This window comes from Salvelinus fontinalis, chromosome 2 (genome assembly GCF_029448725.1).
Source record: "Salvelinus fontinalis isolate EN_2023a chromosome 2, ASM2944872v1, whole genome shotgun sequence".
NCBI classification, from domain to species: Eukaryota; Metazoa; Chordata; class Actinopteri; order Salmoniformes; family Salmonidae; genus Salvelinus; species Salvelinus fontinalis.
The window spans coordinates 74,032,726-74,050,142 of record NC_074666.1 but is presented as its reverse complement, the minus strand read 5'-3'; the positions used below and the strand labels follow the sequence as shown (position 1 = coordinate 74,050,142).

Here is a 17,417-nt window from a genome sequence, read left to right as displayed (position 1 = left end):
CACCTCCTTGTCCGAAGGACATTAAACAGATTCATGTCAAGCCCTGCATGTTTTTTTTCAAGTCTCATGGAATGTAGGCCTACAATGAACACCACACATTGGCTGCTACTGTAGGCTGAATGATAGCTATTTCCATGTTAAAATGTTACGGGATGCATTTTCTCCATTGTTTCTGATGATAGGCCACTCTGGTAGGCCTACATTATGATCTTATAGCCACAGTAGCGTACTTGATTACTGTTAAAACTGTAACTTAAAGTGGGTACAGCCTCAGTGTTCACAGTAAACGCACACCGGAAGTTGCACAGAACTTTCACAATGTTCAAGTTTGCACTCAGCAGACCTGAAATTTGCTCAATGCCGAAAACAATTAGAGGGAACATTGGTTGTAGGCCAAACCATTCAGATGCTACAGACGTTTTCTGGTCTGATAAACTGTGCTGTAGCTCTGACACTTTCAACCGCAGATGTGGAATGGTCACATAGGCGGATGCAGTGGACTGAGACGCAGCCCATGCAAAAAAAAAACATATCTCTAGCTTAACCTGACAGATTTTGATGGGTATTTTTGTATTATGTTACTTAGATTGACTCTAGGGGGTTTTAAAGTCACCATTGGCCTCATGGCGAAAAACCTGAGCGGTTTCCTTCAAATCAGATCAAATCAAATGTATTTATATAGCCCTTCTTACATCAGCTGATATCTCAAAGTGCTGTACAGAAACCCAGCCTAAAACCCCAAACAGCAAGCAATGCAGGTGTAGAAGCACGGTGACTAGGAAAAACTCCCTAGAAAGGCCAAAACCTAGGAAGAAACCTAGAGAGGAACCAGGCTATGAGGGGTGGCTGTCCCGGGTGGAGAAATAATAATAATCCTCTCCGGCAACTCAATTAGGAAGGACGCCTGTACAGTATATTTGTATTGACTGGGTTTATTAATACATCATCCAAAGTGCAATTAATAACTTCCCCATGCTCAAAGCGATTTTCAATGTCAGTTTGTTTTTTAAATAAAAAAAATAAAAAATAACTACCAATAGGTGCGATTTGCAATGCATTGGAAAACCTCCCTGGTCTTGAATCTGTGTGGGTTGCAGAAATTAGGTAGTCACTGTTATTGCATACAGAGTGAGTCCACGCAACATATTGTGTGCCTTGCTAAGCACATTTTTCCTCCTGAAATTAAGGGTGCCATAATAAAGTGGCTGAATATTAATTGACAAGACATTTCAGCTTTCCATTTTTTTATTAATTTGTAAAGATTTTGAAAACATAATTCCACTTTGACATTACAGGGTATTGTGTGTCGGCCAGTCAAACACATGTAAATGTAATCCATTTTAAATTCAGTCTGTAACACAACAAAATGTGGAATAAGTCAAGGGGTGTGAATACTTTCTGAAGGCACTGTATTACCCTTACGATGTTCACAATGTCCATGAAAAACTGTTTGTGTGTGTACTCAGATCACTGAATATCCCATTCTCAAATGCCCTGCCCAATTTGACACTATCACAGGCAGATTCACTGCTTCCTCAGTATTTATGATTCACTAGGGTTTGCTTTGGCAACTACCATCACAGGTACCAGTTTAGTAATCTTACAGATGCTAAAACTATTAAACTAACAACTGCAACACTACTGATATGGGGTTAAGGTAAGGGCTAAGGGTAGGCCAATGGTTTTGGATAGTTAGTTGAACAATTTATTGATTTAGTTGAAAATCTATAAACAATCTGTAAAGGGATTCTGATAAATTGGGATGAAACTATGGATATGTAGAATGAAACATACTAAGACGTTGCTGCATGAAAAAATAATTTATTAACTCATCAATAATTTATTAACTTTGATCTGGTTAGCGTCAAGGTATGTCTGGGTGTACATCTAAATATCTTAAAATTGCTTCCTCTCATCATTCTCCTTTATCTGCCCTGATCTGGACGGACAGGATAGGTGAAAGCCCTGATCTGGACAGACAGGATAGGTGAAAGCCCTGATCTGGACAGACAGGATAGGTGAAAGCCCTGATCTGGACAGACAGGATAGGTGAAAGCCCTGATCTGGACAGACAGGATATGTGAAAGCAATATGACAGAACCCTAATAGAGGGCTTCCTTTTTCCAGTCCTGTAGATTTAGATCAGTGCAGCTGAAGGGAAGAGGTCGACCAAAGGAAGCCACATTAGACCACTGAGACGTACCCACGTAGGCTCCTGGTTCACACCATTCCCCCATCGGATCCAAGGCACTATGTGATCGACCCCAGGGACCGTAATAATGCTAAATGTTTGACATGAGGTGAGCACCTAATGGGTTAAAAACAGCACAAACACTAGATGCATTGACCACAAGTAGCAACACAACCTCTCATCTATAGGCCAATGACAGTATCAATTGGCGCTTATAGGCACTTTTGTCTAAAGACAGTGGAAAACACCTACTGCACAGACATACAGCAATTCACATATTTCAAAGTACTTTCAATCATTTTAGACGACAAAGCCACATTTTTAAAGCACAAAAAAACAGTATTCACTTGACTCCATGTTAACCCCACAGAACAAAGTTATACAAGCAGAATCTGCATTCAAACCATTAACTTGTATTTGCTGAATAACAGTAATGTATTAGCTAGTTGCTTTTGTTTGAATTTACACGAACAAAATACAAAGCAGTTGAATCATTGTAGAGCAGCATATGCCACATAACCTAGAAGCCACGTGGAAAGAACCATGAATTTAGTCTGTCCAAAATATCTACCTATCCCCTCACATAATGTATTTGCAACATTTCACAAACCCCCTTAGCTGTACTACACAGAGAAATAAGATCAAGATGTGCAACTACAAGGCCTACAATATGTTTAAACTTTTCCCTGTGTCAGCCCTCATTTCTACTTTCAACACAACTGTGTCTTCTGGACTGTAACCCCCACACACTAGTGCCAAGCAAGTGTGAAAACTCTGGCATTGGTGCCCCCTTCTGTATGCGATGGAGAATATAAAATGGTGGCTCAGAATGAAAACACAAGATCAAACACCTCGGGCTCCTTTCCTGGAAAGAGGTTCATTCTAATCTTGGACTAAAAGGCATCCGTGATAGACTTCTGTGAAAGTGTTTTTTGGACCAGGAATAGGCATGATTTGGGTCTAAGAAACCAGCATCTACAACAGGGGTGTTATACTCATTTTGCCCCAAAGGGCCACATTCTGTCTTCACTGAGGTCCACTTGTATTGGTTATATTCCTTGCTGTCAAAATTGTCAAAAAAATTGTTCTCTATCCATCAAATTTTCTATGCTCCCCAACTGTCTAGCTTTCATTTCGATGACTGTTAACAAGCTAAACAGTTTAGAGACTATAAAATTATGTCCACTATAATTTCTACAGTTTCGATGTGGTTTTAGGCATGTCAATTGAGATCGTTCTCCGCAAAATTAGGGGATTTTTTTTTTTTTTTTTTGACACTCCTGATCTACAGTATAGCCTGTAATGTCAAATAAATTGAATAGTTTGATTTCATTCATCTTAAAATGTTGACTAATATAGCAGCAAAGGGCACACTTTTACACGAGAGACAATAACGATTGTTATCATACAATTTTGAAAATTGTGTGAGTAACCCATATGTAATTAAATTAATCCCGAGTGGTGCAGCGGTCTAAGGCACTGCATCCCAGTGCAAGAGGCATCACTACAGTCCCTGGTTCGTATCCAGGCTGTATCACATCTGGCCATGATTGGGAGTCCCATTGGACGGCTCACAATTGGCCCAGCGTCGTCCGGGTTTGGCCAGGGTAGGCCGTTATTGTAAATAAGAATTTGTTTTTAGCTGACTTGCCTAGCTAAATAAAGGTTAAATATAAAAATATATATAATAATAATTAAAGTCATAGAAACATTACATAACCAGGCAATATTGTTGTTGTTTCTTGGGTGGAATTTTCTTGTCGATAGCTCAACATTCATTTGTGGTACCTGAGAGTGATAATCTTACCCAACCTGGAGCTAAGGGAGTGTAGTATAGGCAATTTCCTCCTAAAAGGTCAAGCTTTTGAATGTCAAGCTGAACCGGATAAATCTAAGTCAGGGGGGATCCCTTGGCCTTCACAGTTGTTGCTGGATGACTTGAGCTAAGTCTTGAAAAAGCTGTTGTTTCACTAGACATGTGTGCATTAGTCTGCACTACAGATGCCAACAGCAGATAATTATGACATGAAAGAGAAATGCCACTATGCAATCTTTTCATTGCTTTCTAGATCTGTTAAATGGTCTTGACTGGATTATGGACTGTTGATTTGCTGTTTAATTTAATTAACTGAAACTGAATTAACTGTATTAATTGCAGTACATACGCATACCAGTTCAACTGTTACTAGCAAAAGAAGCCCAGAGGATGAAAGCAGAAATGTTAAATAAAAAATATAAAATCAGTGGCTTTTTTGCAGACTAAGAAGGCAGCATCTCCCTCCACCCTTACCCTGTCATACAGTATCAACTTACAAAACTCACAGTACACTTTAATATCTAAAGATGGTCAACTCTGCCATGATAAAACTCAACTGGCATCCCATGTACTGCAAAGTAAAGTCAATCCAAAGCACATCTATCTATCTATCCATCATCTCACTGTGAATATAAAACATTTCCCCACTGAGCAACATAAGACCATGGCACTGTAGAGGAGACAGGCCAGCCTGATAGGCTCCCTGCCTCAGCCCCAGTTCCTGGTGTACATCAAGGCATAAGCCCACCTCTCTCCAAAGGTCAACACCCCTCCCTCGCACTGAAATACTGCTCTTCCCACACCCCACAAGCAACAGCAATATAGATTGACGTTTGACTAGAAGCTGAGCTGTGGCAGATAAATCTCCAAGAGGTCCGCGCCTCAGGGGGAATCTCCTTTATCACAGCCTAGGGTTAGGCTGGCCCTCTTATCTATCCAACAGACTGACAGAGGGCCACCAGACTCTCCTTCGGAGATACACAAATGAAAACAAACAAATTGGCCGCTCTTCATGCGAGAGTCCCCCTGGGTGTGGCCTTTTGGAGAGCCGGGGCGGAGCGGGGGGGTCACCGAGAGGAGCTGCGCTCTTTGCTGACACAGTCGTCCTTGGTGCTGCTGTCTCCGTTGGATATCATGCCACATGTCTTCCTCTTCTTCCGCCTGTGAGACATGGCGTCCCCCTCCGAGCCCGACTCAGCCTGCAGGGAGAGAGGGGCAAACCAGAGAGGCGGGGGAGGTCTTGGATACATCTCTCCATAGAACATACTACATATCTATTACATTCCATTTACATAATAGGGGGGACTAGGTGTCACTGTCCCTCATACACACTGTCTACTCACAAACACCCGTTCCAATTTAACATTACCAATTTAACATGCTATATACAGACAATCATCTGATGACAGTAGTGTTCTTGTTCAACCAGTAGATTTCCTAAGTCAGCAGAACAGAATATTCTCTCTAGGGGGAAGGCAGGGCCTACCAACCATTACACAAGGGTAACCCCCAACCTCCACCCAACAGCTCAACCTGATATGGATGTATATGTAACTGGAGGGGCATGCTGTCCACCAAGCTATTCAACACCAGTTCCCACAGTTCCAGAAACCCAAGACCCGTGGCCACGTTTCTGTGACCCAGCAGGACAACTTAGAGGGAACAATATAACCTTAACATGAAAGACATTTTATAGGAGCGTGTTAAGGCAGGGGTGTGTAATATATGCTCATAGTAACTTGTTGTAATTTCTTCCATCATCTCTGACTGCCTTCTAAATGTAATATCAAGGCATGTTGTTGCCTGCATGCAGTAGTGAGAGAGACAGGACCTTTGCATTACAGCCTTTCAGAGTGAGGGGAAGTGTGTGGCTATACAGTACGTGTGGCCGTTTCACATGCACATGTGGCCGACCCCGTGACATCTGCCCGCATGTGAACAGGTGCCTGCTGCCCTCTATCTTACACAAAGCTCAGGGGTCCCTAGAGTAGGGGGCTACTGTATATTCATGTGTGTGAATGTCACACTGTATGTGTGTTTTTTGAGGGAACAGGATGTACCTCTGAGTCTGAGTCAGAGGAGCTGGAAGAAGAGGAGGAGGAAGAGTCACTGGAGCTGTCCGAGGCGATGCCAGTCGATTCCTGGAGGTCCACTTTGTCTGCCAAGGTAGCCATGTCTGGCCTCTCCTGCTTCAGGATACTAAGAGAGATTTTATGTATGAAAATAAATACCCTCCTTGTGGAAGTTAGTGGATCTGGGTGCAAATATATTAGAACATTATCATTAAATACCATGCAAAAGAATATCAGAGGCCATTCTTCTACAATGTATTTTCCAATTGAGGTACCTACAAAGGCAGCTATGGATGACATTTTTGCAAAAACTACTATAAACCTCAATCTGGCAGTATGATTTAATTTGAAACATCTCTTCAGCGAGGTCCATTATAAGGAAGCGAATATTTATGTATTGCTTGGTTATCAAACTCTAGTTAAATAATCACACAATATAATGCACATTGTTGAAGAAGCTACAAATTAAATTACGCTGCCAGATTATAAATGAGTTTGCAGTAGTTTTTGCACAAATCAGTGCCCCTTTGGACCACGAAAATGTTGCCCGATGTATGGACTGGGGCTTTTGGTCCTCGCTGCTCCAGGGTCTCGTGGGTGGGGAAGAAGCATCAGCACTTGTGCCTTTGCACCAGGACATCCCAGGCACTCGTACCCAGAGGTTCAATGTGGATGCCAGTGCCAGAGCGGGAAGGACCCATTCTTTACAGAACCTGCCAACACACTTTTTATTGGTTCCCATAAGTTTGGAAACCCAGAACCAAATCTTACATGAATGCTGCCCTCTGACCAGCTACTGGATTTGATGGGGGGGGGGGGGGGGGGGGGGGTCGTGAGATGTTTGCCTAGTGCAAGTGGCAGAACCAGGGCGGATCCTATAGATCAGATGTATTCAACTCTTACCCTACGAGGTCCGGAGCCTGCTGGTTTTCGGTTCTACCTGATAATTAATTGCACACACCTAGTGTCCCAGGTCTAAATCAGTCCCTGATTAGAGGGAAACAATGAAAAAACGAATTTGGAGGCTCTAGAGGTTCACATCCCCTCCTTTATAATCATCTCGGCCATCTATGGGCCAAACTAACCCCTTCCCATCCGAAAATTCTAAAGATGTCAGGTGAAAGTTCACCCCTACTAAATCATAATTGGTCCAAATAAACATTGACGCAAAACCCAGTGTGTGCAGAATTGTTCCTCATATTCCACAGCCTCCCGACAGACAAAATATTTAAAAGTTTCTTCTTTCACGAGGTGTTCCTACAGCTGTGGGGGTTCTGTTAGGAGTGCTTACCGATACCACTTCCTTGATAGCTTGGGCCGGCCCCGCACAGTTTTATGCCACACGATGGGGAAGTTGGTGGTGCTGGCAAAGTTCTGAGTGATAGCGATGGTGGTGTCCATGTTGAGAACCACATGCCACCAGCCTCCTAGAAAACAACAGAGATGACTAGGATTAGGTTTCGGATCACCAAACCACAGAAAAGGAAACACAGAATGGCCCAAGTACAAAAATACACCATCTGACCTTCTCACATGGCAGAAAACATACTCTGTCCGAGGACATTTTGATGAAAATCTTAGTTATTAGTTTACAAGACCTTTATGGAGTAGAGGAAGAGATGGGTGGATAGACAGAAATAGTAAGGTATGGATGGACATCTTCAGAGGAGACAGAACAGCCTGTCCAACAGGGTTCTGCTCTTGAATCAAACACACTCCCTCACATACACTTTCTCAGCCATCAGGACCTAATATTCTGGTCTCCAACTTGAGTAAACAGGAAAAGTTCAAGATCTGGACCAGATCCAAAGGAAACAGAGTTTAATCCCGTCTTGTCAGTCAGTTAACGCAGGAGGATGCAGGGTATTAGGGTAGGTCAGTAATACTGGATTAACCTCTGCAACCATGTCGATCACTGAGCCCTACAGTAAGTGTGGTTGTAAACAAGGTGGTGGCTACACTTCATGTTGATATTCATGGAGATATCTAGCAGAAACTTGATAGCTAGGATAGCCCAGCTACATAGTGAAAAGCTGTGAATACACACATGGCATATCACCGGAAAGTTAATTACATACAAAATGGATCGCTCCTACAGTGAGTCATGTGGCTGTGGCTTACTATAGAAAGCAGGCAGAGAGGCATCAAGTTACTGCTCGATTAAACGTTAGAATGGGTAAAACGAGTGACCTAAGCGACTGAGTTTGGTATGATCGTTGGTACCATCAAATCAAATCACATTTTATTTGTCACATACACATGGTTAGCAGATGTTAATGCGAGTGTAGCGAAATGCCAGGCTCATCAGTTCCAGTATCTCAGAAACTGCCACCCTCCTGGGCTTTTCACACACGACAGTGTCTAGGGTTTACAGAGAATGGTGAGACAAACAAAAAACATCCAGTCAGCAGCAGTCCTGTGACCTCTCTCATGGATGAGAGGTCGAGGGAGAATATGAAGAATCATGTAAGCTAACAGGCTGGCCACAAACAGACAAATAACGGCGCAATACAACAGTGGTGTGAACGTCATCTCAGAGCGCACAACTCTTCGGCCCTTGTCACGGATGGGCTATTGCAGCAGACGACCAGAGGGTTCCACTTCTATCAGCTAAAAACAAGACGACGCTGCTGCAGTGGGCACGCGATCACCAACACTGGACAATTGGAAAGTGGAAAATCATTGCCTGGTCCTACGAATCCCGGTTCCTGTTGCGTCATGCTGATGGCAGAGTCAGAATTTGGCGTAAGCAGCATGAGTCCATGGACCCATCCTGCCTGGTACAGGCTGGTGGCAGTGGTGTATTGGAGTGGGGAATGTTTTCCTGCCACACGTTAGGGTCCCTTGACATCAATTGAGCAACAAATGTTTCTGACATTTTGTAGAATCCATGCTCCAAAGATTTCAGGCTGTTCTGGTGGCAAAGGGGGGGGGGGGTCCAACCCAGTACTAGATGGGTGTATCTAATAAACTGTCTGGTGAGTGTATGGCATACATACACACACACATATATATACAGTACCAGTCAAAAGTTTGGACACATCTACCCATTCAAGGGTTTTTCTTTATTTTTACTATTTTAGGCTATCTTCAGTATACCACCCCTACCTTGTCACAACACAACTGATTGGCTCAAACACATTAAGGAAAGAAATTCCACAAATGAATGTTTAACAAGGCACACCTGTTAATTGAAACACATTCCAGGTAACTACCTCATGAAGCTGGTTGAGAGAATGCCGAGAGTGTGCAAAGCTGTCATCAAGGCAAAGGGTGGATAATATAAAATATAGTTTGATTTGTTTAACACCTTTTTGGTTACTACATGATTCCATATGTGTTATTTCATAGTTTTGATGTCTTCACTATTATTCTACAATGTAGAAAATACTAAAAATAAAGAAAAACCTTGAATGAGTAGGTATGTCCAAACTTTTGACTGGTACTGTATATATACGTATATGTACATATACACACAGCTATAATTTATGTCTTCACAGCACATAACATTGGTATTTCACTTCTCATCGAAAACCTTTCATACTCACTGTATGTTCTGCCCTACTTTTATATAATATATTTCCTAACTAACTGAACCCTGGCCTTTTCAGATCTTGACAAATGATTCAAAATCGCTGAAGATTAAAACTACTTCTCTCTCTCCAGTCAAACAGTATTCAAAGTGAAAGACAGACCAGACATCTATAAAATGGCAGCAGTAGCCCACTGACCAGGGACAAACACAGTCTCCCCTGGTCCCTGCAGAATCTCCAGGGGTCTGAACTCAGCAGGCCAGGTTGGCTGCTGGGTGCGTGGGTACACCACGTTAAACCAGGTGATGGCCTCGTCCTGCTGGTTGCCCCCGTCCTCCCGGGTCACCTTGATCAGCTCCCGGGGCGTGTGGGTGGGGAACAAGCACCAGCGCTTGTGCCCCTGCACCAGGGCATTCCAGGCACTCGTACCCAGCGGGTCAATGTGGATGCCAGTGCCAGAGCGGGCAGGACCCATTACAAACCATCTGAGAAAAAAGACATAAAAATAAAGGGACAGGTGTTACTAGAGTTAGTTCAACTTCACAGAACATACAATAACATTGCAGCTATTTTAGTTAACAATGTTACTGAGAATAGCTCTTACCTGTAAGGAGGCCGGCGCTTCTCCCCGGCGAACTGGAAGAGGTCGTCCCTAAAGTAAACTGGCACCTGATAGTCCTCCAGCAGTTTATGGCGCTTGGCGTGCTCGCCGTAGCTGCTGTCGAAGATATAGAGTGGGCTGTCGTCCTGTGTGGACTCAAGGTACTCCACGTAGTACTTCATCTTCATCTTCACAGAGTAACCGTCGTTGTCCTCACCACACTTGAACTTCTGGTTGCGGTACTTACGTTTGAGGCGCTCCATGGTCCACTTCTCGCGGGCGGGCCAGGTGTCCTGACAGTTGAGCAGCACCACAGGTTTGTAGGGCCTCTCGAAGCGCTGGATGAACTCCTCTGCGCTAAGACGCAGGGTGTCCACACGCTCAACATTGTCCTGTGAGACACATATGTCATGTCAGTTTGTGTGTGTGAAAGAGAGAGGGTTGAGGGCTACATTTTATGAATGTACGACTACTTTAATCAATAACCTTTCTAGCAATATAAATTACGTTGTACTGAATTCAAAGGGAATACTAGTCATTTCTGACTTAATGCTTCCCAGTCATTGGGCCTAGTATTGGTCTCACGGATTGAGGTTGAGTGTTTTACAGAACTGCATCACAATAAAAGATCAACTGTTTTTGAATGCAATGCAACCAACTGGAACATTAAGGAGTTGACTCAGAGGAAGACCATTTGATATAGTCTGATCTGGGACAAAGGGAATACAAAAGGTCATGTGCATTTTTGTTCTGCTTTTACATGGAATGACGGTGTCTGAAAGTAACCTTTTTAAATGTATTTAACTAGGCAAGTCAGTTAAGAACCAATTCTCATTTTCAATGACAGCCTAGGAACAGTGGGCTAACTGCCTGGTTCAGGGGCAGAATGACATGTTTACCTTGTCAGCTCGGGGATTCGATCCTGCAACCTTTCGGTTACTAGTCCAATGCTCTAACCAATACAGGTTAAGGTTAAGTTCAGAAGCTCAACCCCAAAAGAGAAGGAATGAAACAAAAATGCTGAGATGAGTTGTTAACCTATAGGACAACTCTTGAAACTACCTAAGCTTCGAGTGTCATGGGTATTCTTAGCAACCCAGAGCAGCCCTTCTTAACTCTTGTGATGAAAACAAATCTCCTGCTGAACCACTTGGCAATAACCCAGTGTCCCACATGGAGCAAAGAAAATGCCCTCCAGTGGGCTCATTTCAAACATACAGTTAACAATGAAGTTGGTTGTAAGATCAATGCATTATAAATCATACATTGTTGTAGTGATTGTGTCAATATAACAGTGTTTTATCAGAACACACTGTGGAAAAGGTATGGGCTTTCCTAACTATGGTAGTTGTTCATCTCTGAGGACAAGGGCAATAATTCCTACAGACATAATACAATTACAGTCTTCTTATAAAATATAAACGGTGGATCGAGGTGGACAAAAACACCATCAGCTGTCATGGGTCAGTAGGCTGGCTACCTGTTGGTGGTGACTGGCTAATGATCACATGTAAGCCTCAATGAAATACAAATGTAACAATGTCACGATTTCACAAAAAATTAACTATACACCGTCAAACTAATGTGGTCAATAATTAACGGAATGGGCTGTGGCACACAGTGTTTGAGTCCAGACTGACCGATTTGACAGTTGCGCCAATGAAAACCGCTGTGCGCTGAAAGTGCAGCAGCAGCCTACGTGACCATCGGCACTGGTTTTGTAAGGTGAAACGTGTTGAAAGAGCTAACATGGCTAGCTAGCCTAGATAGCTTGCTACGGACAGTTTACCTTCACTGAGCGGTGTGACACATCGAAAGTCTCGCAATAGTCATGTTTCGTCCAGTCTGAAGAGTCCTTCAGCTCAGGTCTGGCGCTCCGCTTCGCCTCTTTGATCCTCTTCTTACTTTTATGGTTCATTCCTGCGAATTTAGGGACTTGAGTTAGCTAGCTAGACTGGGGTGCATAGACAAACACATTTGCTAGCTTGACTTGCTAGTAGTGAAGCGAACGTTAATTGAGTGGCTAGTCTGGAGTTAGTTAAACGGTAAGCAACTTCATACGAGTACTTTGTTGGTGTTACTGAAACACGACACGTTGGCCTTCAAATTAAGATTCTGTTCTAAGATCACTTTTAATAGCGAGGAGGAAGCTGCCCGGATGAAATTAGCTAAGCAGCTAGCTACAGCAATGCTCTCGCAACCAAACCCGGGGTCCCTACAATTTGAAGGCCGCCCACCCCGAGAGCCGTAGGAAGCTCGTTGGCCACATATAAGAGCGAGCCATACATCCGAGAAAACCGATTGGATAAAATGTGGAATAGGCCTTCCCACCAGTCATTAGCACATGTCATTGGCTGTATACGTTGTAGTTTTCCCCGTCCTCCAGCAGACAGTCGCAAGCGTGTCCGTTTTTTTTTTTAAGAGAGGGGTTTTATGATAGTGAACGTATTGTTTTACCACTGAATTTATTTACTCACAATTGGGATGGTAAATGGAAAACAGAGCAACGGAAATATCCAACAGTGCAGAAATCGTTCACATTCGAAGATTACGAGGACCCAAAGTAATCACTGAATGTTTCCATCCCTGAGGTTTTTGCGCACTTTCTCCACACTTTTGCCATTTGGAACCAGCGATGTTTCTGTAATTAATATTGTTCGCCTACAACTGCATTGTGGTAATTGGCCCTGAAGCCCGCCGAGTTCCTTGGAGATGAGTACAGAAGACAGACTTTTCTGAATCAATGGAAGTTGACATTCATCATGTGAACCGTAATCTTGTCGTTTCTCCCCTCTGTACTAGGTCCTTGATCCACAATATGGGATGCATGCATGGCCCTGTGCAGTGGTATTAGCACAATGTGTGTGGACACATAGGGAAGAGCTGATGCGCAAAACAGTGTGGAATAACCAAACTGTAATAATGCAGTCTACTCTACAATTCACTTATTTACCATGTAAATGTGTAACTTGATTCTAAAACAAACTATTGAATCAGAATGCACTGCTGTTTGTTCTCAGCTTGGGGCTGGCTTGGTGGCAGCGAAGTGTGGGGCACAAGTGATCTTGTCAGACAGTGCAGAACGGCCACTGTTTCTGGAGAACTGTAGGCGCACCTGTAAAGTGAATGAACAGCCCAATGTGCTTGTGGTGGGTATTACCCAGGGAGAGGTCTCCCCAGACCTTCTGCTCCTCCCTCCATTAGACATCATCTTGGGATCAGATGTTTTCTATGAGCCTGAAGGCGAGTTCAGACTGACCGGTTAGTATGGATGAATGAGCAGATTTACAGATCTGTAACTCAACTGTGAATTTACAACTTTCAGATTGAGAAAGTCCTGGTGACCATCTCCTTCCTCTTGAGAAAAAACCCGAGGCCCAATTTTGGACAACTTACCAAGAGAGAAGGTATGCCTTTCAGGACCAGTCCATGGCTGTCAGTCAATGTCAAGTAAACATTACTCATTTTGATTCTTTATCTTCATGTTTCAGTGCCGACTGGTCCATAGAGGCATTGCTGCACAAATGGAACTTGAAGTGGCTCAACATTCCACTGGAGAAGTTCCATGCCAACAAAGATCAACTAGCTGGGGCAACACTTCCTGGAAGCCATAATGTACAAATGATTATAAACGAGGACAAGGAAAGCTGAATGAAAGAGACAAAACTGTGTCAACTTCAGTTACTGCCAGCAAGGCACAGTTAAAGTCACCAAATAGTCAAGACCCAAGGGTTCAAAACTCAATGCATTATAAAATAAAGGACAGCGGAGTCAATCACCACCTTCCGGAGACACCTGAAACCCCACCTCTTCAAGGAATACCTAGGATAGGATAAAGCAATCCTTCTGCCCCCCCCCCCCCTTAAAAGATTTAGATGCACTATTGTAAAGTGGCTGCTCCACTGGATGTCATTAGGTGAATGCACCAATTTGTAAGTCGCTCTGGATAAGAGCGTCTGCTAAATGACTTAAATGTAAATGTAATAAAATAGTTTAAGTTGTATAGTAGAAGTTTTAGAATAAATTGATAACCCAAATGTTTTAGAAGACTATTTTTATTAGCTTTCACATTGGACACCTATACAGACTCTTGCAAGGGGGAAAAGGAATGCACAAAGGGCAAGACAGAATGCATTAAACAAAATTAGCACACCATACTTAGTGCTCTGAATTAGAGAACATTTTAACTTGTTGAAAGACAGGCATTCTACCGATGGTGAATTTGTAGCAGCCATTTAAGTTGGCCACCATCACAGCATTGTAGCCACAGGGGCATTCCGGAGAACACTGGAAACAGCCAAGCACTGCAACACGCCACGTTAACAGCTAACCAGCAATACTCAACTGCTACACAACTGCGCCTAGTGCACAAAAAATACAGGAGAGAAGATTAGAGTCACAATGAAATTAACCAAAGCTACATAGCAAGCTGACCCGCAAGTAAATCTGTGCCTAGTTCTTTTCATACGTATTCTAAAAGCCCTAGCCATTTGAACTTCTGTAATGGCTTTCATGAAACCCAAAATAACAGTTGTAAAGGCTAGGCCATCAATTCACTATGACAGTTTTAGAGAACTAAAATAGCCATGCAGTCCAACAAATTGAAATCCAAGCAGTTTTAGACCATCTACTGCAAAAGCACATTAAGTATAGTTAATTTTTTTGTTAAACATTGCACAACAAAAGACAAGCAGTCTGGGCAAAAAATTTAAAAAAAGAATACACAAAGCCTTCTGATCAAGATACAACAATAACCCTTTACACAGAAATCATTGTATGGACAGGGTCCTCAGTCTGAAGTGTGACGTCCTCATTGGCATCTCATCTGAAAAATGTTTGAAAGACAAGAATGTAAGAAACAGGTGTTGGAAAACAAATAACTCAATTTTGTTTTCAACCTCTAGTAATGAAGTGGCAACAACTTGTTAACTTTACCACCCCTCCCTTCAGTTAGACATGGAGACACCTCCAGGCCATATGTATGGTGTAATCAGCTGGCAATGTAATGCCAACTTCATGTGCATAGCACATTTCCCCCATATTAGTAGGAAACTAGTCTACATTTGAAAGAAAGAGCCAAATCAAAAGCTATGCAAACCCATTCCTGATGGTTAAAATTTTTGGGTTCAAGGAAGGAACCAAACGTCGAGACGCCCGGGCTTCACAAAAATGAGAAATCTTGTCATGAGAAACCAGTCAGACAAACCTTGGTTCCCTCCTGAGCACAAGTCTTTGCCCCCAAAAGCAGAGAGCATGACCTGGAGGACAATGCAAGGCTTCTGTCCATTGTCCTGCAGACGTACCTCAACACCACCCCAACACTGACTGCAACCTGCAACCGGCCTGCTCCATAGCAACCCCCACAGCAGCAGGTGCCCGGACAGCTCACACACCCAGCTCACTAACTGCTCATACTGCCTCAAACTCCTCTTTTGCAAACAGGATTCCGCAGCTTGGAGGAGAGAATTCCAGATTTTTTTTATGAACATTTTATTTTTATGTTAAAAATGTATTCTCAAATACCACATATGTACAATGCAAGAATGGACCTAAATTTCCTCTACACTGATAATGAACTGGAACATTGGGCAGGACAGAACAAAATTGTGAAAGGAATAGACCAAAATCCATCAAATGTGGGTTTCTGGCAACCACCATATGGGACAGTTTTCCATTCCTCTTTGCCATGCCCAGTGTTACAGTAAAATGCATATCCACTTTGAGGTGGAAAAACTTAAAGCAGTTCACATTGTCAAGACATCCCACAACCAACCCCCTTCTATTCAACCACAGAACCATGGAAAAGGGACACTTAGTGCAAATCCATCCCACACATCACATCCTCCCCATGCTATTCATACAATCTAGTGTAACGCTAGACTTCACCTCAAACAATTTACAAAAAGGTAGTGTTAAGGTCCCATCTCCTTGCCCAACACTTACCATTTTGTCAGTCATCTATGGGGTTTCAGCTCCATTCTCCCCAGGTGACTTGGGCTGGCTCTTGGATCTTGATCTTGATGCTCTTTCCGCAGGGGTGTGGCTCCTGGAACGGGACTTTGACTTAGGAGACTTGGATCTGGAGCGGGACCTGGACGGGGACTTCACCTTGTCTCTCTTGGGGGAGCGAGACTTGGAGCGAGAGTAGGAACGAGACCTTGATCGGGTGTTGCGGGAGCGGCTGCGGGAACGAGATCGGCTTCTGCTCCGGGATCTGCTGCGTCTCCGACGCCTCGGACTGGTGAGGAGAAACGAGAGTAAGTTCGCTATGTCGCGGTATCGACTATCTAAAAACAGTTGTAAACGTAAGGCCACAACACCCTCAAAACGCTGCTGAGTTACCAGGTCAATGAACCATGCTTGTAATGGTGGCTGATTGACGCTACATAATTGAAACAAGGGACATAAAAGGTACCGTTGCAACATTCAAGTTCCCAAACAAACACTATACATCATGGCTAACGTTAATAAAAAAATGATCACATAGCTAACAATGAAAAACGACCCAATCGAAGGAGAGCTAGAGCAACTACTTAACCATGTGCTCAGCTCTTACCTCCTACTTCGTCGGCCATCACCCCCGTACCTCCGGGGTGCACCTCCACGCCGACGGTCACCACGATCTCCACGGTCACCACCGCCTCCATGATGAGAATCTGGGGGACGTCCGTAACGGGCCATCTGGACTCTTAGCTCGCGTCCGTCCAGCACGGCACCATCCATTGCGTCCATCGCATCCTCTGCGTCCCGCTTGTCATGGAATCGCACAAAGGAGAACCCTCTGCTCTCTTTCGTATAACGATCTCGGGGGATGTAAACATCTCCTACCCTACCATACTTTTCAAAGACACGGCGAAGGGTCTCAGGTGAGGTTCGGTATGTCAGATTATCAACTTTAAGAGAAGTCATGCCCTCAACATCGGGCGGGGGCCTACCATAACTCATGTTGCAGATAGCGCCTTAGTTAGCCTAGCTAACAAACACGCAACGGTACTACCAGAAAATGTGGGTGAAAGGTCAACACCCGCTTAAAGTTTTTGATTAAAATTATCGTACTTAATCAGCCTGCTCGCAATATGTCGAGTTTTTCTTAAAAAAATGCAATATAGCTTTCCAAATTTATGACGATTTCCTTAGCACCGACCATTTGTTAGAACGAGATGTTGTCCCTTGCTCCTCCTCGTTGAATGAGGTTGACGAGTAA

The 17,417-nt window shown here is 43.5% G+C and overlaps 2 protein-coding genes and 1 pseudogene across 4 annotated transcripts; 1 reads left to right on the top strand and 2 right to left on the bottom strand.

Moving 5' to 3' along the window:
- Nucleotides 1-1,227: 1,227 nt before the first annotated feature.
- Nucleotides 1,228-12,569, bottom strand: LOC129825430 (bifunctional arginine demethylase and lysyl-hydroxylase JMJD6-like). The gene is made up of 6 exons (XM_055885530.1): nucleotides 12,003-12,569; nucleotides 10,217-10,605; nucleotides 9,811-10,097; nucleotides 7,371-7,506; nucleotides 6,068-6,206; nucleotides 1,228-5,206 (listed from the first exon to the last, which is right to left on the bottom strand). The coding sequence occupies exons 1-6, from the start codon at nucleotides 12,129-12,131 to the stop codon at nucleotides 5,075-5,077; spliced, it is 1,212 nt and encodes a 403-aa protein (XP_055741505.1). The 5' UTR covers nucleotides 12,132-12,569; the 3' UTR covers nucleotides 1,228-5,074.
- A 142-nt stretch (nucleotides 12,570-12,711) lies between these two features.
- Nucleotides 12,712-15,410, top strand: LOC129825452 (histone-arginine methyltransferase METTL23-like; annotated as a pseudogene).
- LOC129825438 (serine/arginine-rich splicing factor 2-like) lies at nucleotides 14,251-17,411 on the bottom strand. 3 transcript variants are annotated; one of them, XR_008754861.1, is made up of 4 exons: nucleotides 16,770-17,411; nucleotides 16,157-16,451; nucleotides 15,517-15,665; nucleotides 14,251-15,038 (listed from the first exon to the last, which is right to left on the bottom strand). XR_008754861.1 is itself a non-coding variant. In XM_055885543.1 (3 exons), exons 1-2 carry the CDS (start codon nucleotides 17,156-17,158, stop codon nucleotides 16,172-16,174), a joined length of 669 nt encoding a protein of 222 aa, XP_055741518.1. In that variant the 5' UTR covers nucleotides 17,159-17,411; the 3' UTR covers nucleotides 14,251-15,038; nucleotides 16,157-16,171. The 3 variants fall into 3 exon arrangements, 2 of the variants coding, with proteins under 2 accessions (XP_055741518.1, XP_055741531.1); XM_055885543.1 differs by lacking the exon at nucleotides 15,517-15,665; XM_055885556.1 differs by lacking the exon at nucleotides 15,517-15,665 and having other exon boundaries at nucleotides 16,800-17,410.
- Between the last annotated feature and the right edge of the window lie 6 nt (nucleotides 17,412-17,417).